The 23,475-nt window shown below is 57.1% G+C and overlaps 1 protein-coding gene across 1 annotated transcript in view; it reads left to right on the plus strand.

Annotated features, from left to right (window-relative positions):
• The window catches only part of ADAM33 (ADAM metallopeptidase domain 33), a 29,180-nt gene extending 24,762 nt beyond the window's left edge, over window positions 1-4,418 (plus strand). Inside the window, exons 20-23 of the mRNA XM_058838865.1 lie at window positions 1,552-1,800; window positions 2,087-2,250; window positions 2,518-2,535; window positions 3,304-4,418. Of these exons, the coding sequence (XP_058694848.1) occupies window positions 1,552-1,800; window positions 2,087-2,250; window positions 2,518-2,535; window positions 3,304-3,355 (483 nt within the window). The 3' untranslated portion in view covers window positions 3,356-4,418. The remainder of the gene's footprint in view (window positions 1-1,551; window positions 1,801-2,086; window positions 2,251-2,517; window positions 2,536-3,303) is intronic.
• Window positions 4,419-23,475: the final 19,057 nt, after the last annotated feature.

Consider the following 23,475-nt stretch of genomic DNA (forward strand, 5'->3'; position numbering starts at 1 on the left):
ACCCAGGTCAGTGATAACTCACCCAGGTCAGTGATAACTCACCCAGGTCAGTGATAACTCACCCAGATCAGTGTTAACTCACCCAGGTCAGTGATAACTCATCCAGGTCAGTGATAACTCACCCAGGTCAGTGATAACTCACCCAGGTCAGTGATAACTCACCCAGGTCAGAGATAACTCACCCAGGTTAATGATAACTCACTAAAGGCAGAGATAACTCACCCAGGTCAGTGATAACTCACCCAGGTCAGAGATAACTCACCCAGGTTAATGATAACTCATCCAGGTCAGTGATAACTCACCCAGGTTAATGATAACTCACCCAGGTCAGTGATAACTCACCCAGGTCAGAGATAACTCACCCAGGTCAGAGATAACTCACCCAGGTCAGTGATAACTCACCCAGGTCAGAGATAACTCACCCAGGTCAGTGATAACTCACCCAGATCAGTGATAACTCACCCAGGTCAGAGATAACTCACCCAGGTCAGTGATAACTCACCCAGGTTAATGATAACTCACTAAAGGCAGAGATAACTCACCCAGGTCAGAGATAACTCACCCAGGTTAATGATAACTCACCCAGGTCAGTGATAACTCACCCAGGTTAATGATAACTCACCCAGGTCAGTGATAACTCACTAAAGGCAGAGATAACTCACCCAGGTCAGAGATAACTCACCCAGGTCAGTGTTAACTCACCCAGATCAGTGATAACTCAGCTGCCAGGTTTGTTTTCCGTGCTGGGATGTGAAGCCTGTGGGTATCACATCTGCTCCCAGGAACTGGGCGAGCGCTGGTGCCTGTGCTGCTCCTGCCTCGTGTCTGCACTGAGCCCATGGCCAGGTGTGCCCATCCCTCCTAAAACTGAGTCTGTTGAGCTCAAACTGCCCTGGTGATCGCCAGGAGCCTCCACTGGGAAATTTCCCAAATGGAAAAGGGATAGGTGAGAGTGAGGGATGGTCACAGCCCGTGCGGGGGTGGGGGGGTGTTTTCTGATGTTAAGGAGCCCAAAATTCAAACAAAGTTGGTCTTTGGCTTTGTAGTTTGGTTTATGGAGCCCTGTTCTTCCTCCTCGGGTCATTGCTCTTTGCTCGTGCAGGTTTGGTTATTCCTTCATTTGGTTATTCCCTCATTTCCCAGAAGTTCTTTTATTTATCCTGCACCACACTCCAGTGAATTTTTAACTTTCAACCCTCACTGGTGCTTTTTGAGCACCAGGGCTGAATTTAGGAGGAATTCAGGTTTTTTGGATGATGTTTCCCATCTGCTGGAAATCTGGTGTGGATTCACCAGAGCTGCCCCTGCTCTGGATCTGCAGCACCTTTCTCATCCCTGTGTCTTCTCACGGGGTTAGTGAGGAGCAAACACGGAATCACAGAATCAGGAAGGTTGGAAATGCCCTCTGATGTCCATATCTAAGATAATCAAACCCAACCATCCACACTGCCAGGTTCACCACTGAGCGTGTCCCTCGAGGAACAGCTGCTGCTCAGCACCCAGGAGAACCTCACCCAAGGATCTCCCCCACTTCTGCTTTTCTCCTTGCAGCAGGGCCCACGGACCGCGTTCCTCCCCAAATCCAGCGCTGCCCAGCCCGGCTCTCAGCCCATCAACGTCGTCCACCCCCTTCGCCCGGCTCCCCATTCCATCCCCCCCCGCCCCAGAGACCCCAAACCCGCCAGGCCCCCTCCCCCGGCCAGCAAATCCCCCCTGGTGCCCAGCAAAGCCGGCATCTCCCAGGCCAAGCTGCCGCCTCCGAGGAAACCTCTTCCCTGCAGCCCCGTGAGGACCCCGCAGGTGAGCGGCACCTCCTGTCCCCCTCCAGACTCGGGGAGATGCCCTGGGTGTCACCTGGCTCTGGGGTGGCTCTGTTCAGGAGCTGTCACAGCACCCTGAGGGCTGCACCTGTTCTAACAGCGCAGGAACCCCATTAGATCTGAGGGTGCTGTAAGGTTTCTTTGGGTGTTCTGTGCTTTTGGGTGCTCCGTGAGGCATCTCAGCTCTGCAGGGGAGGGAGGTTTGTAGGAGCTCCCTGATGTTCCTCTAAGGGTTTTGTCTCTCCCTGTGCCCTTTGTGATGCCAGGCGGTCCCAAAGCACCAAGCCCCGCGCCGGCCGCTGCCGGGGAGTCCCCTCCTGGCCAAGGAGCTGCCTCCTGCACATGGACAGACCCTGCTGGTCATGGTCCCTCCTACCAACTTCAAGGTGTCGGGGACGAGCGGCTCGAGCCACCCCACGAGGCCCCTGAAGTGAGTGGGGGAGCAGCTGGGTGTCCCCACCTTGGGGGCAGCTGGGGGGACACTGGGGGGACACTGGGGAGGGACACCCCAAAGGGCTGCAGCCACAGAGTGACCCCGCAGGTCTGGCCAGGACTGGCAAACGGTGACCAAGGCTGGGTGGGGAAAGGTGCTGGGATAAGGGAGGTGTCACCCCTGGGGAGTGCCCGTGGTGGAGCTGCTGGGGATGGGGGAGTGAAGGGATGGACGGTGATGCTCTCTCATCTTTCCTCCCTGCAGACCGACGCCACCTCAAAGGTGAGTACAGAGCATTTCCAGAGCCTGGGGTGGGGTGGGGAAGCACTGGGCTGGGAGATGGGGATCAATCCACCTTCCCAGGGGCTCCTGGATGAGCAGGACATGGTCACTCTGGGCACCCCAGCAAGGGCTGGCACCTGTGTCCCAGGGAATGGAGACATGAGTGTTAAGTCCAATCTCCAGGCAGGAATCAGACAGCACACCAATGTGATGTGGAACTGAGACCTTTATTTTTTGCTCTTGCATTACTTATATAGTTTTTGCCAAGCATCTAAAAATAGAATACAAACTTATAGCTCTAGTTTATAACACTGTTTTCGTTCTTCTCTAAACACTTTACTATCCTTATCTTAAAGCAAATTACTAGATGCTTGCAGACCTTTGTTTGATCCTTGTTCTTGCTCAACAAGCAGGAATATTTATCACTTTGTTTTCTTTGGCAGTTCACTGTTAGGGTCAGCATGCTCTGTAAAGGGGCTGCAAGCCAGGCACACCTGCAAAAGCCCCAACACCTGGGTTTTCCAGGTCAGGGTTGAGAGATCAAGTCCTTTACAGTGTCACTCCTGCTCCCAGCTCTTCTGCACTGCTGAATCCTCTGGTATGGGGCAGTGGAGCCTCAAGGGATCCTCTCCTGCCAGCCAGACTTGGGGGCTGTATCCAGGGAGGAATTCCTGAGCTGGGGAAGGTGGTGGTGGAGCTGCTGGATGTCTGGTGCCTGCACTCAAATCAGTTAATCAGTTGTCTCCTTTCTCTTTCCTCTTGCTCCAGGCCAGTCCCAGCCATCAAAGTCCAATCCACCTCCTTCTCCTCAAAGAAGTGACAACCCCAGGACACCTGACCCACCCCTCCTGAGCTGGCTCTCCTGATTTGCACTGCTGTGGCCACAGGGCTCTCCTCTTCCTCTTGTTTTAGTAACCCTTTTGATACCAGAGGACTATTTTTGTAAGACAAAATTTGTATTCAGCACACAAACTGTAGTGGTGGGGGTGGACAGGGGACATTGGTACCACGGCTGGGCCAGGCGTTGGCTGGAGGTGAGGTTTCCATGACGGAGATCCCACCACAGCTCTTGGCACTGCCTCCTGGCCAATTTCCCTCCCAGCTTTAGTTCCTTTTGACATTGCACACGGGCTGGGATGGAGCAGCCCGGGGGAAGTGAACATCCCCACCCATGGAAGATGCTGGTGACAGTGTGATGTCCTTGTAGCTACCTCCTCCTTCTCCTCCAGGCCGGTGAGCCCCCAGCCGCTGCCGCCGCAGCTCCACGCTGGCCATCGTCTGGGACACGTTTGCCGTGACAGAAGCGTGGTGCCCAGTTTGGACTGGGCCACGCAGTGCTGGGACGTTTCCATGAAGGATCCGAGTTCTCAGGCTCCTGCTGCCCTCCCGTCCCATTGCACCTGGAAAAGCGGTGACGATCCTGGGCTCACCTGGAAGGAGAAACTGTCTGGGAATGTCTGAATGCCCCAAGTGCTGGTGGCAGCTGCTTCCCAGGGTGCTTTTGAGGGGCTCGGGAGCCCTCACAACGTTGCCTGTTCTCTGCTCCTGGGCCAAGCCCAGCAGTGGCTCCGGGAGCCGCTCGCACTCCGCTGGCCAAGGGGAAGGAGCCACAAGCCGGGAACCAGAGCAGGAAAACTCCTGCCCGAGTTATCGGCTTGTCCGAAGCCTTGGCCAAGCCACTGCATTTCTCTGTGCCTCAGTCCCCCTGCCGGGGGTGTTTCCTACCTCACAGGGCTGTTGTGAGGTTTGACAAAGGGATTCTTGAAGGGCTTCCCAACCCTCCATCCAAGGTGCTGTTGACCTGCACAGTTTGTGCCACTTTCCTGTGACTTGACCTGCGGCTCGATCAGGGTCTGAAACGACAACAAAGATTTCGTAAAGTCCCTTGGCTCCTCTGGCTCTTTTCTTGCTCCCTGTCCCCTGAACCTTCAGACAGCAGAGGACCTCCAGGGCTCTGAGCACACCAGAGCAAACAGATCCCAGGGGTCCCACAATCCTGGGATCCGGCTGTGTGTGACCTGTCAGCCACACTGACCCAGGGAAAATCCTCTGGCATGTGTCCAGCCATGATACAGGCCCAGGGACAGCAGCTGCTCTGGAGCTCCATTGTCCCCAGTGTCACACAACAGGTGGCTGCAGGTTGTGGGTGAGGCTGAGCTCTCCTTACCCTTGGGCTTTGTTTTGAAGTTGTTGGTCTCTCTGTCTCTGAAGCATCTTCAGGAGGGGTTTCTCCATGGAAGGGCTGGCTGGGCACTGGCAGGGGCTGCCCAGGGAGGTTTGGAGTCCCCATCCCTGGCGGTGTCCAGGGAAGGGCTGGATGTGGCACTCAGGGCTGGGCAGGGGACAAGGGGGGATCGGGCACAGCTGGGACTCAGTGACCTTGGAGGGATTTTCCAAGCTAAATGTGTGGGGTTTTGTGATCCCTGGTACCTCCATATCTTTCTTGGTTCATGGATATGCAGCTGAGATCAAGGATCCAACATCTCTTACTCTGATAACAAAATCAGAAAACCAATGTCATTGAGGTTGGAAGGGACCTCTAAAGATCATCCTCAGATGAGCGCCAGGACAGGATTAATGAACTGAAAACAACCCCTAAACATTCCCAAAGTCCCGTTTTTTATGGATCTCCCAAGGACTTCTGACATGGTCAGACCTGAGGAAGAGCCTAGGGAGCTGCTAGAGAGGGAGCTGTGCTCCCTGTGGATGTCCTCCCTTCTCCTGCAGGGGCCAGGAGGGGTTAAACAGCTTCAGAGGGTTTGGAGAAGTCTCTGCAGTGATGAAGTGGTTGGAACAAAGCCTCTCTCAAGGATCAGATCATTCAGCTCAATGACAGAGTGTGGGTGACAGTGCTGTGGTCACCAGCCCCGAGGGAAGGGGAGCTGACCAGCCCCAGTGTCCCGACTCTTGGCCACCAGCGCCACCTTCCTGGCCACCACGGGCCCTTCTCCTGTCCCCAGCGGTGCAGGGTGGCCCAGCTGGGGCTCGGGCTGAGCTGCCCAGCCCGGGCAGGGCCGGCAGGAGCCCTCGGTGTCGGTGCTGCGCAGCGGGGCTGGCCCGGGGCTCTGCTCGCCCGGGGCTCTGCTCGCCCGCCCGGGGCTCTCTGCCCGCCCGGGGCTCTCTGCTCGCCCGGGGCTCTCTGCCCGCCCGGGCTCTGCTCGCCCGGGGCTCTCTGCTCGCCCGCCCGGGGCTCTCTGCTCGCCCGCCCGGGGCTCTCTGCCCGCCCGGGGCTCTCTGCTCGCCCGGGGCTCTCTGCTCGCCCGCCCGGGGCTCTCTGCTCGTTCCCCCGGGGCTCTCTGCTCGCCCGGGGCTCTCTGCTCGCCCGCCCGGGGCTCTCTGCTCGCCCGCCCGGGGCTCTGCTCGCCCGGGGCTCTCTGCTCGCCCGCCCGGGGCTCTCTGCTCGCCCGGGGCTCTCTGCTCGCCCGCCCGGGGCTCTCTGCTCGCCCGCCCGGGGCTCTCTGCTCGCCAGCCCGGGGCTCTCTGCTCGCCCGCCCGGGGCTCTGCTCGCCCGCCCGGGGCTCTCTGCTCGCCCGCCCGGGGCTCTCTGCTCGCCCGCCCGGGGCTCTCTGCCCGCCCGGGGCTCTCTGCCCGCCCGGGGCTCTCTGCTCGCCCGGGGCTCTCTGCTCGCCCGCCCGGGGCTCTCTGCTCGCCCGCCCGGGGCTCTCTGCTCGCCCGGGGCTCTGCTCGCCCGGGGCTCTGCCCGCCCGGGGCTCTTTGCTCGCCCGGGGCTCTCTGCTCGCCCGGGGCTCTCTGCTCGCCCGGGGCTCTCTGCCCGCCCGGGGCTCTCTGCTCGCCCGGGGCTCTGCTCGCCCGGGGCTCTGCTCGCCCGCCCGGGGCTCTGCTCGCCCGGGGCTCTCTGCCCGCCCGGGGCTCTGCTCGCCCGCCCGGGGCTCTCTGCTCGCCCGCCCGGGGCTCTGCTCGCCCGGGGCTCTGTCAGCAGCACCGCTCCAGGGCCCCTCAGCCTTGCCAAGGCCCTTCCCGGGCCGGTCCCGCACCCTCCGGGGTGTCCCGGGGCAGAACCGGGCTCGCTGGGCCAGGGGAGCCCTCCAGAACCGGGAGCAGCCCCGGAGCTGCCTGAGACCGAGCCCCATCCCCAGCCCCAGCCCCGGCCCCATCCCCAGCCCAGCCCCAGCTCCATCCCCAGCCCCATCCCCAGCCCAGCCCCAGCCCCAGCCCCAGCCCCAGCTCCAGCCCCAGCCCCATCCCCAGCCCCATCCCCAGCCCCATCCCCAGCCCCATCCCCAGCCCCATCCCCAGCCCCATCCCCAGCCCCATCCCCAGCCCCAGCCCCAGCCCCAGCCCCAGCTCCAGCCCCAGCCCCAGCCCCAGCCCCAGTTCCAGCCCCAGCCCCAGCCCCAGCCCCATCCCCAGCCCCAGCCCCATCCCCAGCCCCAGCCCCGGCCCCAGCCCCATCCCCAGCCCCATCCCCAGCTCCATCCCCAGCCCCATCCCCATCCCCAGCCCCAGCCCCAGCTCCAGCTCCAGCTCCAGCCCCGGGCCGGCTCCGAGCTCGGAGCGGGGTGTGAGGCCCGGGGGCCCTGCAGGGCTGGGGGCTTCTACCGGCCTGGGGGGCTTCAACTGGACCGGGGGCTTCTACCGGCCCGGGGGGGAGCTCTGCCGGCCCGGGAGTCTCTGCAGGGCAGGGGGTCCCAGCGGTGGCCGGGTCCATCCTGGCCCTGGCAGGGCCCGTGCCGGAGGAGCTTTGGGATGCTCGGTGGCACCGGATGGCAATAGATGGCAATAGATGGCAGCGGATGGCAGCGGATGGCAGGAGATGACAGCAGATGGCAGGAGATGGCAGCGGATGGCAGGAGATGGCAGCAGATGGCAGGAGATGACAGGAGATGGCAGCGGATGGCACTGGATGGCCGCAGATGGCAGCGGATGGCAGGAGATGGCAGTGGATGGCAGGAGATGGCAGCAGGTGACAGCAGATGGCAGTGGATGACAGGAGATGGCAGCAGATGGCAGTGGATGGCAGCGGATGGCCGCAGATGGCAGGAGATGGCAGCGGATGGCAGTGGATGGCAGCAGATGGCAGCAGATGGCAGGAGATGACAGCAGGTGACAGCAGATGGCCGCAGATGACAGGAGATGGCAGCGGATGGCAGCGGATGACAGCAGATGGCAGCAGATGACAGGAGATGACAGCAGGTGACAGCAGATGGCAGGAGATGGCCGGAGATGGCAACGGATGGCCGCAGATGGCAGCAGATGGCAGCGGATGGCAGGAGATGACAGCAGATGGCAGCAGATGACAGCGGATGGCAGCAGATGGCAGCAGGTGACAGCAGGTGACAGCAGATGGCCGCAGATGGCAGGAGATGGCAGCAGATGACAGCAGGTGACAGCAGGTGACATCAGATGGCAGCAGGTGACATCAGATGGCAGGAGATGGCAGCAGATGACATCAGATGGCAGGAGATGGCAGCAGATGACAGCAGGTGACAGCAGGTGACAGCAGGTGACAGCAGATGACAGCAGGTGACAGCAGGTGACAGCAGATGGCCGCAGATCCTCCCTCAGCCGCTCCTCAGTGCTGGGATTTGCAGGGACCGGCTCCTCAAGCGCAGCTTTTCCCCTGCCCCGTCATTTACAAATCCATTAAATCATCAGCTGGGCATGGAAGCTGCTGGGTGTTCTGATGGCTCCTTCAGCTTCCAGATTGTCTCTGAGGACCTTTCCTTTTACCAAGTGGAATGTGTGAAAGGCTGGAGGAGCTGGGAATGTTCCAGAAGGGGAGGCTCCAGGGAGAGCTGGGAATGTTCCCCTGGAGAAGGGGAGGCTCCAGGGAGAGCTCAGAGCCCCTTGCAGGGCCTGAAGGGGCTCCAGGAGAGCTGGAAGGGAATAGGGACAGGAGCCAGGGAATGGCTCCCAGTGGCAGAGGGCAGGGCTGGATGGGATTTGGGCAGGAATTGTTCCTGGCAGGGTGGGCAGTGCCTGGCACAGGTGCCCAGAGCAGCTGTGGCTGCCCCTGGATCCCTGGGGGTGCCCAAGGCCAGGCTGGACACTGGGGCTGGAGCTCCTGGGACAGTGGGAGCTGTCCCTGCCATGGCTGGGGTGACACTGGGTGGGGTTTGAGGTCCTTCTCACCCAAACCACTCTCTTGTTCTGTGACTGCACCTCCTTGGCCATTCAGGGGTCTCTGACATCCTCACAACCCCGGTGAAGCTGTTCAGGATCTCCTCCATCTCAGGCGAGGTGTCCACACCTCGGTTCCCCTCTGCACACCTCGGTTCCCCTTTTCCAGGTGGCTCCCCTCAGATGTCAGATGGAGTCTCCAGTCCTGTCCCAGCTGTGCCTGTCCTGACCCACAGCAGGGACCTGTGGCAGGCTCGGGCCCCTCAGGGCTTGCTGAGGCTGTGGTGGGACGAGGTGGCTCAGCCAGGTGATGGGAGCTGTGGTGGGACATGGTGGCAGGTACAGGTGATGGGAGCTGTGGTGGGATGTGGTGGTGGGAGCTGTGGTGGCTCAGCCAGGTGATGGGAGCTGTGGTGGGAGCTGTGGTGGGATGTGGTGGGATGTGGTGGGATGTGGCAGCAGGGCCAGGTGGTGGCAGCTGTGATGGGAGCTGTGGTGGGACATGGTGGCAGGGCCAGGTGATGGGAGCTGTGATGGCTCAGCCAGGTGATGGGAGCTGTGGTGGGAGCTGTGGTGGCAGGGCCAGGTGATGGGAGCTGTGGTGGGAGCTGTGGTGGGAGCTGTGGTGGCAGGGCCAGGTGATGGGAGCTGTGGTGGCTCAGCCAGGTGATGGGAGCTGTGGTGGGATGTGGTGGGACATGGTGGCAGGGCCAGGTGATGGGAGCTGTGGTGGGACATGGTGGCAGGGCCAGGTGATGGGAGCTGTGGTGGGACATGGTGGCAGGGCCAGGTGATGGGAGCTGTGGTGGGAGCTGTGGTGGCAGGTACAGGTGATGGGAGCTGTGGTGGGAGCTGTGGTGGGACATGGTGGTGGGACATGGTGGTGGGACATGGTGGCAGGGCCAGGTGATGGGAGCTGTGGTGGGATGTGGTGGGACATGGTGGTGGGACATGGTGGTGGGACATGGTGGCAGGGCCAGGTGGTGGCAGCTGTGATGGGAGCTGTGGTGGGACGAGGTGGCTCAGCCAGGTGATGGGAGCTGTGGTGGCAGGTACAGGTGATGGGAGCTGTGGTGGGACATGGTGGCAGGTACAGGTGATGGGAGCTGTGGTGGGAGCTGTGGTGGGACATGGTGGCAGGGCCAGGTGATGGGAGCTGTGATGGGAGCTGTGGTGGCAGGTACAGGTGATGGGAGCTGTGGTGGGAGCTGTGGTGGGACATGGTGGCAGGGCCAGGTGATGGGAGCTGTGGTGGGAGCTGTGGTGGCAGGTACAGGTGATGGGAGCTGTGGTGGGAGCTGTGGTGGGACATGGTGGCAGGGCCAGGTGATGGGAGCTGTGGTGGGAGCTGTGGTGGCAGGTACAGGTGATGGGAGCTGTGGTGGGACATGGTGGCAGGTACAGGTGATGGGAGCTGTGGTGGGACATGGTGATGGGACATGGTGGCAGGGCCAGGTGATGGGAGCTGTGATGGGAGCTGTGGTGGGACATGGTGGTGGGACATGGTGGCAGGGCCAGGTGATGGGAGCTGTGGTGGGACATGGTGGCAGGGCCAGGTGATGGGAGCTGACAGGAGACAGCCCCAGCCCCTGGAGGCTTTCCTGGGGTGCTTTGGGGGAGCCACCCTGGCACAAGAAGTTTCCTCCTCCAGGTTTGCCCAGTGGTGGCCTGGCCCAGGCAGGCTCTGTCCCCTGGGGTGCAGGACAAGGTGACATTGCTGATGGAAAGTGTAAAACCATGGAATATCCTGAGCTGGGAGGGATCCACCAGGATCATCCAGTCCAGCCCCAACAGCCCCACCCTGTGCCTGGCTGTGCTGCCAAATGCATTTTGAACAATTCCTTTTATTTTCTCATATTTATTTGTTTGTTTGTTTGTTTTCCCTTTTATTTTTCTCACTTCCTGCAGCATCCTGGGCTGGAGGAGATGAGGGGGACACCTGGGGAGCACAGGGGGGTCCCTGGGGAGCACAGGGGGGGCTCTGGGGAGCACAGGGGGGGCTCTGGGGAGCACAGGGGGGCTCTGGGGAGCACAGGGATGGCCCTGGGGAGCACAGGGGGGTCCCTGGGGAGCACAGGGGGGCTCTGGGAGCACAGGGGGGCTCTGGGGAGCACAGGGGGGGCTCTGGGAGCACAGGGGGTCCCTGGGGAGCACAGGGGGGGCTCTGGGGAGCACAGGGGGGGCTCTGGGAGCACAGGGGGGGTCCCTGGAGAGCACAGGGGGGGCTCTGGGGAGCACAGGGGGGGCTCTGGGAGCACAGGGGGGGCTCTGGGGAGCACAGGGGGGGCTCTGGGGAGCACAGGGGGGCTCTGGGGAGCACAGGGGGACACCTGGGGAGCACAGGGGGGGCTCTGGGGAGCACAGGGGGGTCCCAGGAGAGCACAGGGGGGCTCTGGGGAGCACAGGGGGGTTCCTTCATCTAATCTAATTCACCCTAATCTAATTTTAGTTTAAACCCATCACCCTTTGTCCTGCCCAACAGCTCTCCTGAAAGGTTTGTCCCATTGATGAACTTGATGCAGATTTGGGCTGGTTTTCCAGCAGGGTGTGGATTTACCTGTCTGTTCTCCCAGCAGGGCTGTGCTGGCAGGAACAGGGCAGAGAGCAGCAGGGAGGGACAGGGCAGGGGTGACAGAGCAGGACAGGACGGGGGGCAGTGGCAGGGAGGGACAGGGCAGGACGGGGGGCAGTGGCAGGGAGGGTCTCCAGGGCAGAGGTGACAGTGCAGGACAGGACATGCAGGACAGGACGGGGGGCAGTGGCAGGGAGGGGCAGGACAGGGGTGACAGTGCAGGACAGGACGGGGGGCAGTGGCAGGGAGGGTCTCCAGGGCCCTGCTCTCCTGGGGGTCCATCAGGGCCTGTGCTGGGGTGTCAGAGATGCTTTGGGGTGTGGATGGTGTGAGACAATCACAGACACAGTCGAGTTGGGTGTTAGGAGTTTATTCCAGGGTGTGGGATAGAGACAGAGAGAGCTCTGCTATGAGCCAGCAGATAGAGCTCAAAGCAGGCTCAGAGAGAACAATACAAAAGGGGGTAAAATATGAATACAGGAGCTCAAGACTTAAGATTGCTAAGAGTGACAGAACAGAAGTGAGAGAGCTGGGGAAAAAGGGCCGAGCTCTCTTTTACAATTCCTTATATACCCTATACATTGAATATTCTATTCCTTCACTAACCAATCTTCATCAGTACACTAATACAGTAACATTTGTGTGTGACCTATAGAAATCTCTGATTTTCATATTTTTAGTTATCTCAGGGTCCTTCAGAGCTTTCCTCATGAGGCTGGGGAGGGGTCTCAGTTTTATTGGGGGACAGAATGTGTTCTGGCACACCAGCCCGCTTTCTTTGAATTATTCAAACCCTGCTTTCATTTGTATTTCCTCCTTAGCCTTTCTGGCTACAGAGTCATATTTATAATTCCTTTCTAATTTTACCTTCCCAGCACTAGGGGAAGGTGCCCTGGGATGGGTCAGAGCTGGGTAAATCCATGGCTGAGTGAATCCAGCAGCTCACACACACAGGACAGGGACACAGCCGGGACCTGGTCCCCACCCGAGGTGACCAAAGAGCGCTCTGCTGCCTGTGCTCAGTGAATGCAGAGCCAGATGTGTGTCCTCACACAAACACAGGTGGGTTTTTTCCGCTGTTTTCCCTTCTGGGTTTTGTGCCCCTGGCTGCCCTTTGCAGGAAGAAAAGCCGTGGCTGTAAGACAAAGCTCAGTCGTTCTTTGAGCTCCAAATCATCGCTGGCAGGGTTTTTCACAGCGCAGGTTCCTCAGCAGAGCCTTTCCCAGGAGGGTTTAGCACAAAGTGAAGCTTTTGTGTTGCAAACATCTCAGGCCCGAGTCAAGCCCTCTGCAGGGCTCTGTTCCCGGGCACTTTATTATCATCACTCGTGCAGTTTGCTCTTTGCGTGTTTTCGTTTTCACAGCAGTGCCCAAAACAGCTCCGTTCCTTTGATGTTCCCTTGGCTGGAGCTCTGTTTGGCTTTTATTTTCTTGTGTGCTTTTCTTCCCTTCCCCTTTTTGAGCAGAAGCAAAAGAAAATCAATTTAAACAAGATGCAGGAAGGTTTCAGAACACGGCGTTGCTGGAGCCAGCCGTGCCTGCGGTGTGCCCGCGGCTCAGCTCGGGGCAGCCCCAGATAAAGCCAGGCAGGGAGGGAGGGAGGGAGGGCAGCCCCTGCAGCCCCTGGCACCGAGAGGGTGGCACAGGGCTGAGTGCCAGCCCCTCCAGACAGCGGCTGGAGAATCCCTGAGCTGGGACCTGGGATGGGAACAGAGCTCTGCCTTCTCACAGCGGCTGCTGCAGGACCTGGGCAATCCCAAATCCCCGGGCTCCTGCCCGTTTCATGGAGTCTGGGAAATGTTTGGGTGCCAAGGGACCATAAAGCCCAGCCAGTGCCACCCCAGCCATGGCAGGGACAGCTCCCACTGTCCCAGATCCAGCCCCAATGTCCAGCCTGGCCTGGGACACTGCCAGGGATCCAGGGGCAGCCCCAGCAAATCTGGGAATTGCAGAATCCCAGGCAGGAATTCCTTGCCAAGATCCCAGCCCAATCTCCCCTTTCCCTTGGGAAGCCATTCCCTGGCTCCTGTCCCTGCAGCCCTTGGCCCCAGTCCCTCTCCAGCTCTCCTGGAGCCCCTGCAGGGACTCTCAGCATTCCCTGCATTTTGCCCTTCTCCAGGGGAACATTCCCAGCTCTCCTGGAGCCCCTGCAGGCCCTGGGCAGACTCAGAGCTGGAGCTGACCTGCGGTGGGCTCTGCTGCATCTCCATGGCCCAGGCAGAGCCAGGCTGGGGTGGAAGCAGGGCTGGGTTTGGAGCAGTTGGTGGTTCCACACACACCAGGGATGGATCTGGAGCAGTTGATGGTTCCACACACACCAGGGATGGATCTGGAGCAGTTGGTGGTTACACCAGGGCTGGGTTTGGAGCAGTTGGTGGTTCCACCAGGGCTGGATCTGGAGCAGTTGGTGGTTACACACACACCAGGGATGGATCTGGAGCAGTTGGTGGTTACACCAGGGATGGATCTGGAGCAGTTGGTGGTTACACACACACCAGGGATGGATCTGGAGCAGTTGGTGGTTCCACACACACCAGGGATGGATCTGGAGCAGTTGGTGGTTACACCAGGGATGGATCTGGAGCAGTTGGTGGTTACACCAGGGATGGATCTGGAGCAGTTGGTGGTTACACACACACCAGGGATGGATCTGGAGCAGTTGGTGGTTACACCAGGGATGGATCTGGAGCAGTTGGTGGTTACACACACACCAGGGATGGATCTGGAGCAGTTGGTGGTTACACCAGGGATGGATCTGGAGCAGTTGGTGGTTACACCAGGGATGGATCTGGAGCAGTTGGTGGTTACACCAGGGATGGATCTGGAGCAGTTGGTGGTTCCACACCAGGGCTGGATCTGGAGCAGTTGGTGGTTACACCAGGGATGGATCTGGAGCAGTTGGTGGTTACACCAGGGCTGGATCTGGAGCAGTTGGTGGTTCCACACACACCAGGGATGGATCTGGAGCAGTTGGTGGTTACACCAGGGATGGATCTGGAGCAGCTGGTGGTTCCACACACACCAGGGATGGATCTGGAGCAGTTGGTGGTTCCACACACACCAGGGATGGATCTGGAGCAGTTGGTGGTTACACCAGGGATGGATCTGGAGCAGCTGGTGGTTCCACACACACCAGGGATGGATCTGGAGCAGTTGGTGGTTACACCAGGGATGGATCTGGAGCAGCTGGTGGTTCCACACACACCAGGGATGGATCTGGAGCAGTTGGTGGTTCCACACACACCAGGGATGGATCTGGAGCAGTTGGTGGTTACACCAGGGATGGATCTGGAGCAGTTGGTGGTTACACCAGGGATGGATCTGGAGCAGTTGGTGGTTACACCAGGGCTGGGTTTGGAGCAGTTGGTGGTTACACCAGGGCTGGGTTTGGCTCTGCCTGGCTGTGCTCCTGTCACTGTGTGGTGCTGCTGGCCCTGCACAGCCTCAAGGACACCCACAGCCTCCTCCCTCCCTCCTTCCCTCTGGTTTTAATGGAATCTAAATGACAGGTCTGTGCTTTGGACAGAGTTCAGGAGCCGTGGCAGGGCCAGCAGAGCCACAAGTGTCCTGTGGATGATTTCAGCTCTCCCTTGATGAGGGTGACCTGTTCAGGGAGGAGCTGGGGCTGCTGTGCCCGTTCCCTGTGAATCCTCCTGGTGCTGGCTCACAGGGCACCTTTGTTGATGGCAGGAGTGAAGAGCTGCAGAGCTGCTCCTCTGCCTGCTGCCCACTGGGATGGGCATGGGGGAGCCAGGGCTCTCAGCCTGGAGGAGAGGAGGCCTTGGGGAACCTTCCAGCACCTTCCAGCACCTAGAGAGGGACAAGAGACCCAGACAGGGGCCTTTGACAAGGGCAGGGAGTGAAAATCAAGGGGGAATGGCCTCAAGCAAAAGAGGGAAGATTTAGGTTGGAAATGGGGAAGGAATTATTCCCTGTGAATTATTCCAGGCTGGGGCTGTCCCTGGATCCCTGCAGTGCCCCAGGCCAGGCTGGACAGGGCTGGGAGCTCCTGGGATGGTGGAGGGGTCCTGCACACCTTTGGGCCTCTGGGGTGACACAAACCCTGGTTCCAGTGAGTGAGCTGAGCCCTGGCTCTGCCCTGGCTCTGCCACTCAGACTCTGGAATTTCTGTGTCCCCATCACTCAGGGATCCAGCGTGGCTGGGAACAGCGAGTGTCTGGCAGGGCACGAGGGAAGAGTCTCAATTCCTGGGCTTATTCAGCCCTGAAAAAATACAATCTGTACCTCTGGGCAGCTCTGGGGACACTCGTGGGGTGGCTCAGGGGGGGACAGCACCAGCACCACACCTGGGCTGGCCTCAGGGGACACTGGGGACAGCCAGGGGAGCAGATGGAGAGCCCAGAGCTGGCCTTTGCCTTCTCCAGGGGGGATCCACTGATCCAGAGACTGCCTGGGAAATTCCACACGGGAGTGCCCCAGAGCAGAGCTGTGCCCGGGCAAGGAGAAGCCCCTGGTCCCTCTGTTCCTACAAGGTGTGATGGCGCTGCCTCTGCTGCGGGAGTCACTTTAATCCCATTTTTCTCCTCTCTCTGCTCCCATCCCTGCAGGAATGGCTCCATGGGCTGGTTCCAGGCTGCTCCTCACTCCCAGCCCCTGTGCTGCAGCTGGGGCCTTCTGCTTCTGCTTTTCTCTGCACCTTCCAGATCCCTCCCGAGCCTCCAAATGAAAGATTCCCCCTTCTCTGTCCTTATCTGCAAGGTGAAAGGAGGGACAAATTGTCTCCTGCCTCGGGGAAGATAAGTCACGTTGGCCTCTCCTTCTTTAGAAAACTCTGTAATGCCATTTATCAATTAATTACTGGGTTGCATTTCTGCCCATTAATTCCCGCTGCTGTCTCTCAGTTTTGGGAAGGTCTGTGATGCTCAGGCTCTAATTGTCCTGTTCTCACCCTGCTTTCTTCCTCATTTTCAAGTTAAGTGGATACCAGAGCCTTCTGTGCCTGCTCCTTTATTTCCCCTGCAGATTTCTCTGCCCCCCTTCTCCTCCCCCCTCGTGTTCCAAAAGGATTTCACTGGGTTTGGGGGGAGTGGATTAAACTGTGTGGCCCAGGCTTTAAATCCTGATTCTGCTCAGGAATCAATTGTTGTGGAGCCAGGAAAACATTTTCACTTGGAACTTTTTACACTGACAGATCCACTTGCAGGTCACCTGCGACATGCTGTGGTTTTATATCAATCTCAGTCCCTTGTTTGTGTTGAAATAACCAAACCAGACAATTTTGAAAAAGAAAAGCTTCAATTTACCTTCTCCCCCCCAAAAAAATAATTTGATGTCTCTGTTTGAAACAATATTTCCCTTGTTTCACTTCAGCTTAAAAGACAGAAGTGTTTATTTTAAATGGGCAGAAGTTGCCATGTAAACAAAATGGGTTTATTTTGTTCCAATGATTTGCCAGTGAGAAATGGGAAAGTGTAGCTTTGGGTTGGGTCCAAAGGAAGGCTTTCCTTCAGTTCAATCACTTAATGACAGAGCTTTTCTCAGCACCTCCCTGCCCCAGGTCCCCATCCCTGCTGCCTGGTTAGGATTTCCTGCTCCCTTCTGTAACTTTTTTCTAAAAAATCTTTTTTCTGTTTCTCTGTTTTTGCTGCATCTCTTTTGTATTTTTCTTTTTATTCTTGGATTTCTCAGCCTCCTTTGGACTGAATTCTTTTGGGATCCTCCTTCGTGGGGAGCTCTGCTTATCTCAGTTCTTCTGATTTGAAGAAAATTCTCGAGCTCGTTAGAATCTTGTTTCTTGTGTTTATTAACAGGTGATCACAAAACTGAACAGCTCTCTCCAGGCTGGCTGCACAAGGTTAATCTTTGCAATCTGGTTCATTTCTTTCTTCTGATGGTACAAACAAGGCCTTGTGGCACACTTCGTGTCTGATGCACAAAATGGCCTCGAAATACACAGTTCTTTTATCTTTATACCTATTTTTACCCAATTAACAATAGACACGTATATTATTTTTCTTAATGACCCAATGACCCATCACCTCTGTGATGCACTGCTGCATTTTTTACCCAATCACTCACTATCACCCAAAAACCTCCAGGAGAAGAACATGAAGAAGAAGAAGGGACAAGGGACAGCACCCTAAATCCTCCATCTTGTCTCCTGTTCTCTAAACTAACTTTTTCACCCAGTGATTTAAAAAAACTTTCTATTCTACACACACTTTTAGCTTTTTCTAACTAACTTTAACATTTGTTTTCATGTATCACCATGAAAACATGCTCATGAATTTCATATTATATGAAATTCAGTGTTTTTCTGGATCTTGTAACTAAATATCAGAAACAAGGGCACACACTCTGGATTCCAGACCTTCCAGGACAGCCAGATGTGCACAGCTGGGCAGGGACAGGCCCTGGGAAGGAGCTCGGTGTCCCAGGGTCCTTTTCCCTGGTGCTGGGGGATTCTTGGGGACACCACAGTGAGAGCCACTCGGGGGAGAATCCTTCACAAACCCCTCAGCTCTGGTCACCACTCGGGAGAGAATCCTTCACAAACCCCTCAGCTCTGGTCACCATTCCAGAGAGAATCCTTCACAAACCCCTCAGCTCTGGTCACCACTCGGGGGAGAATCCTTCACAACCCCCTCAGCTCTGGTCACCACTGGGAGAGAATCCTTCACGACCCCCTCAGCTCTGGTCACCACTCGGGGGAGAATCCTTCACAAACCCCTCAGCTCTGGTCACCACTCGGGGGAGAATCCTTCACAACCCCCTCAGCTCTGGTCACCACTGGGAGAGAATCCTTCACGACCCCCTCAGCTCTGGTCACCACTCGGGGGAGAATCCTTCACAAACCCCTCAGCTCTGGTCACCACTCGGGGGAGAATCCTTCACAACCCCCTCAGCTCTGGTCACCATTCCAGAGAGAATCCTTCACAACCCCTCAGCTCTGGTCACCACTCCAGAGAGAATCCTTCACAATCCCCTCAGCTCTGGTCAGGAACAAAAGGAGATTTTCCTGCAGCATCCAGCTCGATCCCCCTGGTTCCCACTGAGCTGAGCTTGGGGCACGGGCTGGGGCTGTTGGGGTGTCCTGGGCAGGAGCTCAGACATTCCAGAACATTCCAGGATCCTGAGGGTGCATCTGCAGGGCTGTTGGGGTGTCCTGGGCAGGAGCTCAGACATTCCAGAACATTCCAGGATCCTGAGGGTGCATCTGCAGGGCTGTTGGGGTGTCCTGGACAGGAGCTCAGACGTTCCAGAACATTCCAGGATCCTGAGGGGTGCATCTGGAGGGCACAGCTGGGCATTGCCCAGGCTGCTGGGGCAGAAGCCCTGCGAGTTCTGCAGCCCCGAGATGTTCACCCCCAGTCCTGTCACCCCTCTTTGCTCCCTCCTCAAATTTCTCACCTGCCATCCCTTCTCCAAACCCTTCTCCCCTCCAGGCTGCTCCTTTCCCTCTTCCACAGGAGGATTCCTTTGCTCCCTCCTCAACAGCCATTGCATTTCTCACCTGCCATCCCTTCTGCAAACCCTTCTCTCCTCCAGGCTGCTCTTTTCCCTCTTCCCCGGTCTTATAAAATGTATCTACATTTTATATTGTTGGCTTTTTGCAAATGTTAAAATGAATGTTATGTGTATAAGAATGGGAAATTTTGTTGTATTAATATAGTTTTCTTTATTTCTGTTATTGATGAAATTTAGAAGTAGTGGTATAATACATATAGGTTAGGCTATGGCATAGCATTAAAACAAAAACTGCTTTTGTTTGTATAACCCAAAGACTGAGGAGAAAAAAAATAGCTGGAGAACCCCTGCATTTGTAAACTCTCTTATCCAGATGAAGACAGCAGTGACCAGAACTCTGGGGGAGGAATTTATTGCATTTCTGGTATCAGAGAATGTAAATCTCAATGGCACCAAGAGGATTGATCTATTGGGAAGGGGGCAAGAGAAAACTGAACAGAAGAACCCCAAAGATCCTCAGAAGAATGTCTGAATATGTGTGAGAATTTATGGGTATGGATGAGAATTTATGGATATGGATGAGAATTTATGGATATGTGTGAGAATTTCTGGATATGTGTGAGAATTTCTGGATCTGTAGCAGGGTTCTGTTTTTAAGGGACAATCCTTTGTCAGTGAGGTGAATGCAGAGACACCCGGCCCTATCTGGATACTTTACTTTATTTTTTCTCCTAATTGTTTTTTTATTAAAATTTTAAATTCTATAAAAATGATGTGAAGCTCGTTTTTCACACTGGGAGGATTCCTTTGCTCCTGTCCCATCCTGTTTGCACCCAGCAGTTCCCTCTGCCCTTCCCAGCCCCTCCCTGGCCCCCTGGCTGGTTCCTGCCCTGCTGGGAATATTTTCCTCCGTGGATGGAGACCCTCAGAACACTCACAGCTTCCCATAAATGTCACCCATAATAAAATGTTATTTTTTATGATGAGGAGGCTGATTTGGTGTGGAACTGAGGCTGGTCCTTGCCTCTGGGCCTCCTCATAACTGAGGGAGTTTCTGCTTGCGCTCCAGCCCTGTTCCCTTTGTGGAAAGCAGGTCCATTTCTGTGGATGTGGCTGAGCTGGGAGAGTTTCTCTGTTTGAGCAGGGAAAACAAACCCACGGTGTCAGTTCTGCCTTTCCTGCAGTCAGGGGAGGTGTGATTAAAGGGTGTTAATTGGTTCCTCCAGCTGGAGACTGAAAAGCGAGGTAACCCTGGCAGGATGTGGCTGGAAAGGAGCCACAGAGAGCCCTGAGATCTCCTCGGCTTCTCCTGCCAGGGTGGAACAAAGAGTGGACACAGCAGAGAAATCCAGGTGTCACCCCCAGAACATTCATTTCCTTCTGGTGTGGCAGGATGTTTGAAAAGTGGTGGGATGCAACTCAGGATCAAATTGGGGAGGATAAAGGGAGACTATCCCTGGATTTTCTTTATTCTCTGCCTCCCTGGGGTGCCACGGTGGCAGAAGAAGGGACAGAGGCCAAGCTGGGAGGGAGGAGGGAAAGATGAACCTGGCTGGGACAAATTCATGCAGCTGGACCATGGGATGGATACAGGAAACCCTGGCCTTTAAAAATCAGATCCGTAGGGAACCACAAGTCCCCGGAATATGGAGGTTTAGGAACCTCTGGCAGACACAGAGAGGTGTGGAGAGAAACCTGTGGGGAAAACTGGAAGGAGAAAAGAGCAACGTGGAATTGGTTTGGTTGGAAAATCCCTCTGAGCCAAACATCGAGTCCAATGAATCCTCAGTAACCCAGAACTGCCCCTCGTCCCCAGCTGCCACCTCCAAGGGCTTTGAAATCCCCAGGGATGGGCACTCCACTCCACCCCTGCCTTTCCATGTGGGAATATTCCCAAAATCCACCCTGAGCTGCCCTCAGGCCGTTCCCTCTCCTCCTGTCCCTGTTCCCTGGAGCAGATCCCAAATCCCCCCCGGCTGTCCCCTCCTGCCAGGGACTTGTGCAGAGCCAGAAATTCCCCCTGAGCCTCCTTTGCTCCAGCCTGAGCCCCTTCCCAGCTCCCTCAGCAATTCTCCAGCCCCTTCCCAGCTCCCTCAGGAATTCTCCAGCCCCTTCCCAGCTCCCTCAGGAATTCTCCAGCCCCTTCCCAGCTCCCTCAGGAATTCTCCAGCCCCTCCCAGCTCCATTCCCTTCCCTGTGCTCACTCCAGCCCTGCAGGATCTTTCCCAAACCTGGCTGGCTGGGTCTGATCCCTGGTTGTCCTTGTCCATCCCGAGGGATGTGATCCTGTGTGATCTCTGAGCAGATGAGGTGTGGAAAAAGCAGCAGCAGCTGCTCCACACATGAAAGGTTTAGCAGAGCCCCTGTTCTGAGTGGGGGGACAGGAGCTTAAAGAAATCACCTGGAAGGCTGGAAAGGAGTGGGATTCTGCTCTGCCTTGCTCAGAGCAGGAGATTCCCGGTGTGTGGGCAGGGAAATGCTGTTTATAGAGCAGGAAATCTTCCAGCGAGGCTGCAGGGGAAGAGGGAAAGGCTCCTGGGGAAGGAGGCAGCAGAGGATGGAGGAGCAGGTTGATGAGGGGGGTCCTGGCCCTAGGAGAGCTCAGCCCCTGCACAGGTGGATGAGGAGCCACCGTCCCAGACTGCCCAGGGAACCAGGGAATCAAAGAGTGGATTGGAAGGGACCTCAGAGCCCAGCCAGTCCCACCCCCTGCCATGGGCTGAGGCACCTTCTGCTGCCCCAGGTTTGCCCCAGCCCCGTCCAGCCTGGCCTGGGACATTTCCAGGGATGGGGACTCCATCCCTGGTGTTTCCTGTGTGCAGGTGGGGGTGGTGTCACCTGAGGGCACAAATGTCCAGCCTGGAGGGGTGGGAAGGGTGGTGGACAGCACACAGATTTCCAGCCAGGCTGGTAAACAGACCCCTGAGCCCCAAATCCCGAGTGCATCCATCCCCCTCCATCACAGCCCGGCTCCAGGCTGGGTGTGGATCCCAATTCCCCACCCAGTGTCCCCAAAACAGGATTTTAGGGGGTAAAGGATGTTTGTTTTCCTTGGGAAGCTGCACAGGACCAACCTTTGCCAGGTTGATGCAGGCTGCCCTCACCCAGCCTCACCACCTGGACTTTCCTTTTCTTTTCCAGACCCTCCACCAATGGTTCCTCCTTCCCTCCCTGTGGGGAGCCCAGAGAGCAAAATCCATCCCTCGTGCTCGTCCTTTCCATCCGTGCTTTGCAGCAGCAGCTGGTGCCCTCTTCAGTGCACAAAGCTCTGCTCTCTTCTCTCTTCTTCCCCTTCTCCCTCCCTCCCTGACCTTCCTCCTCCTCCTCTGTCCCTCTGCTGGTGCCAGCCCAGGCTCCTGACAGTCCTGGGCTTGCTGAACTGTGGCCCTGGCGAGGGAAGGGCACAGTCTGGGCTGTCCCAGGACAGGCAGGGCAGGGAAGGACGGGAGGAAGGAGGGGATGAGGTTTGTAAAGCTCAGGGCTGCACTGGAGGGGTTTGTTGTGCCTGGGAATGTTCTGGCTGTTCCTCCAGGGCTGCACTGGAGGGGTTTGTTGTGCCTGGGAATGTTCTGGCTCTGTTCCTCCAGGGCTGCAAGGCTGGGGTTTGTTGTGCCTGGGAATGTTCTGGCTGTGTTCCTCCAGGGCTGCACTGGAGGGGTTTGTTGTGCCTGGGAATGTTCTGGCTCTGTTCCTCCAGGGCTGCACTGGAGGGGTTTGTTGTGCCTGGGAATGTTCTGGCTCTGTTCCTCCAGGGCTGCAAGGCTGGGCTTTGCTGCTGGAGGCTCCCAGGGAGATGCTGCGGCTGTGGGGTCTCCATGGCTGGTCCAGGGAATGGCCATGAGTCCTCCTGGGATGGCTGAACCTCCATCAGCTCCATCCACCGCCACAAAACCCCTCTGATCCCCGGCCCTGCTGCCATTCCCCGCTCCCTGAGGCTCCCTGAGCAATTCCAGCGAGGTGGAACGGGAGGTGTGATGGGAGAGGAGCGAATGTGTAATTGGGATTAATCTGCTGCACTCAAGGAAGCAACAAAACATCTCGGCGTGTCTGTGTAGTCAAAACACAGGCACAGCATTGCTCTGCTGCTCGGGAACAATAAAGATGCAAATAAAGCCAACAGCTCCCGGCTCTGGGTACTGCGGAGAGGAGAGGAGAGGTTTATTGTGTTCTGATTGCTTTGGATGGAATCCACGGGATCTGCTGCTTCGGGATGAGGAGTGAACTGGGATGAGGAGGAGATGAACTGGGATGGGAACGAGGAGTGAACTGGGATGGGAACGAGGAGCTGAACTGGGATGGGAACGAGAATGAGGAGCTGAACTGGGATGAGATGAGAAGGAAGAGCAGAACTGGGATGGGAACGAGGAGCTGAACTGGGATGAGAATGAGGAGCTGAAATGGGATGAGAAGGAGCTGTACAGGAATGAGAAGGAGGAGCAGAACTGGGATGAGATGGGAAGGAGGAGCTGAAATGGAATGAGATGAGAAGAAGGAGCTGTACAGGAATGAGGAGCTGTACAGGAATGGGAAGGAGGAGCTGTACAGGAATGAGGAGCTGAACAGGAATGGGAATGAGGAGCTGTACAGGAATGAGGAGCTGTACAGGAATGGGAAGGAGGAGGTGAACAGGAATGAGAATGAGGAGCTGAACTGGGATGAGAAGGAGCTGTACAGGAATGGGAAGAAGGAGCTGTACAGGAATGAGGAGCTGTACAGGAATGGGAAGAAGGAGCTGTACAGGAATGGGAAGGAGGAGCTGTACAGGAATGAGGAGCTGTACAGGAATGGGAAGAAGGAGCTGAACAGGAATGGGAAGAAGGAGCTGTACAGGAATGGGAAGGAGGAGCAGGGTCCCTGCAC

This window comes from Poecile atricapillus, chromosome 4, assembly GCF_030490865.1.
Source record: "Poecile atricapillus isolate bPoeAtr1 chromosome 4, bPoeAtr1.hap1, whole genome shotgun sequence".
Classification (NCBI taxonomy): domain Eukaryota; kingdom Metazoa; phylum Chordata; class Aves; order Passeriformes; family Paridae; genus Poecile; species Poecile atricapillus.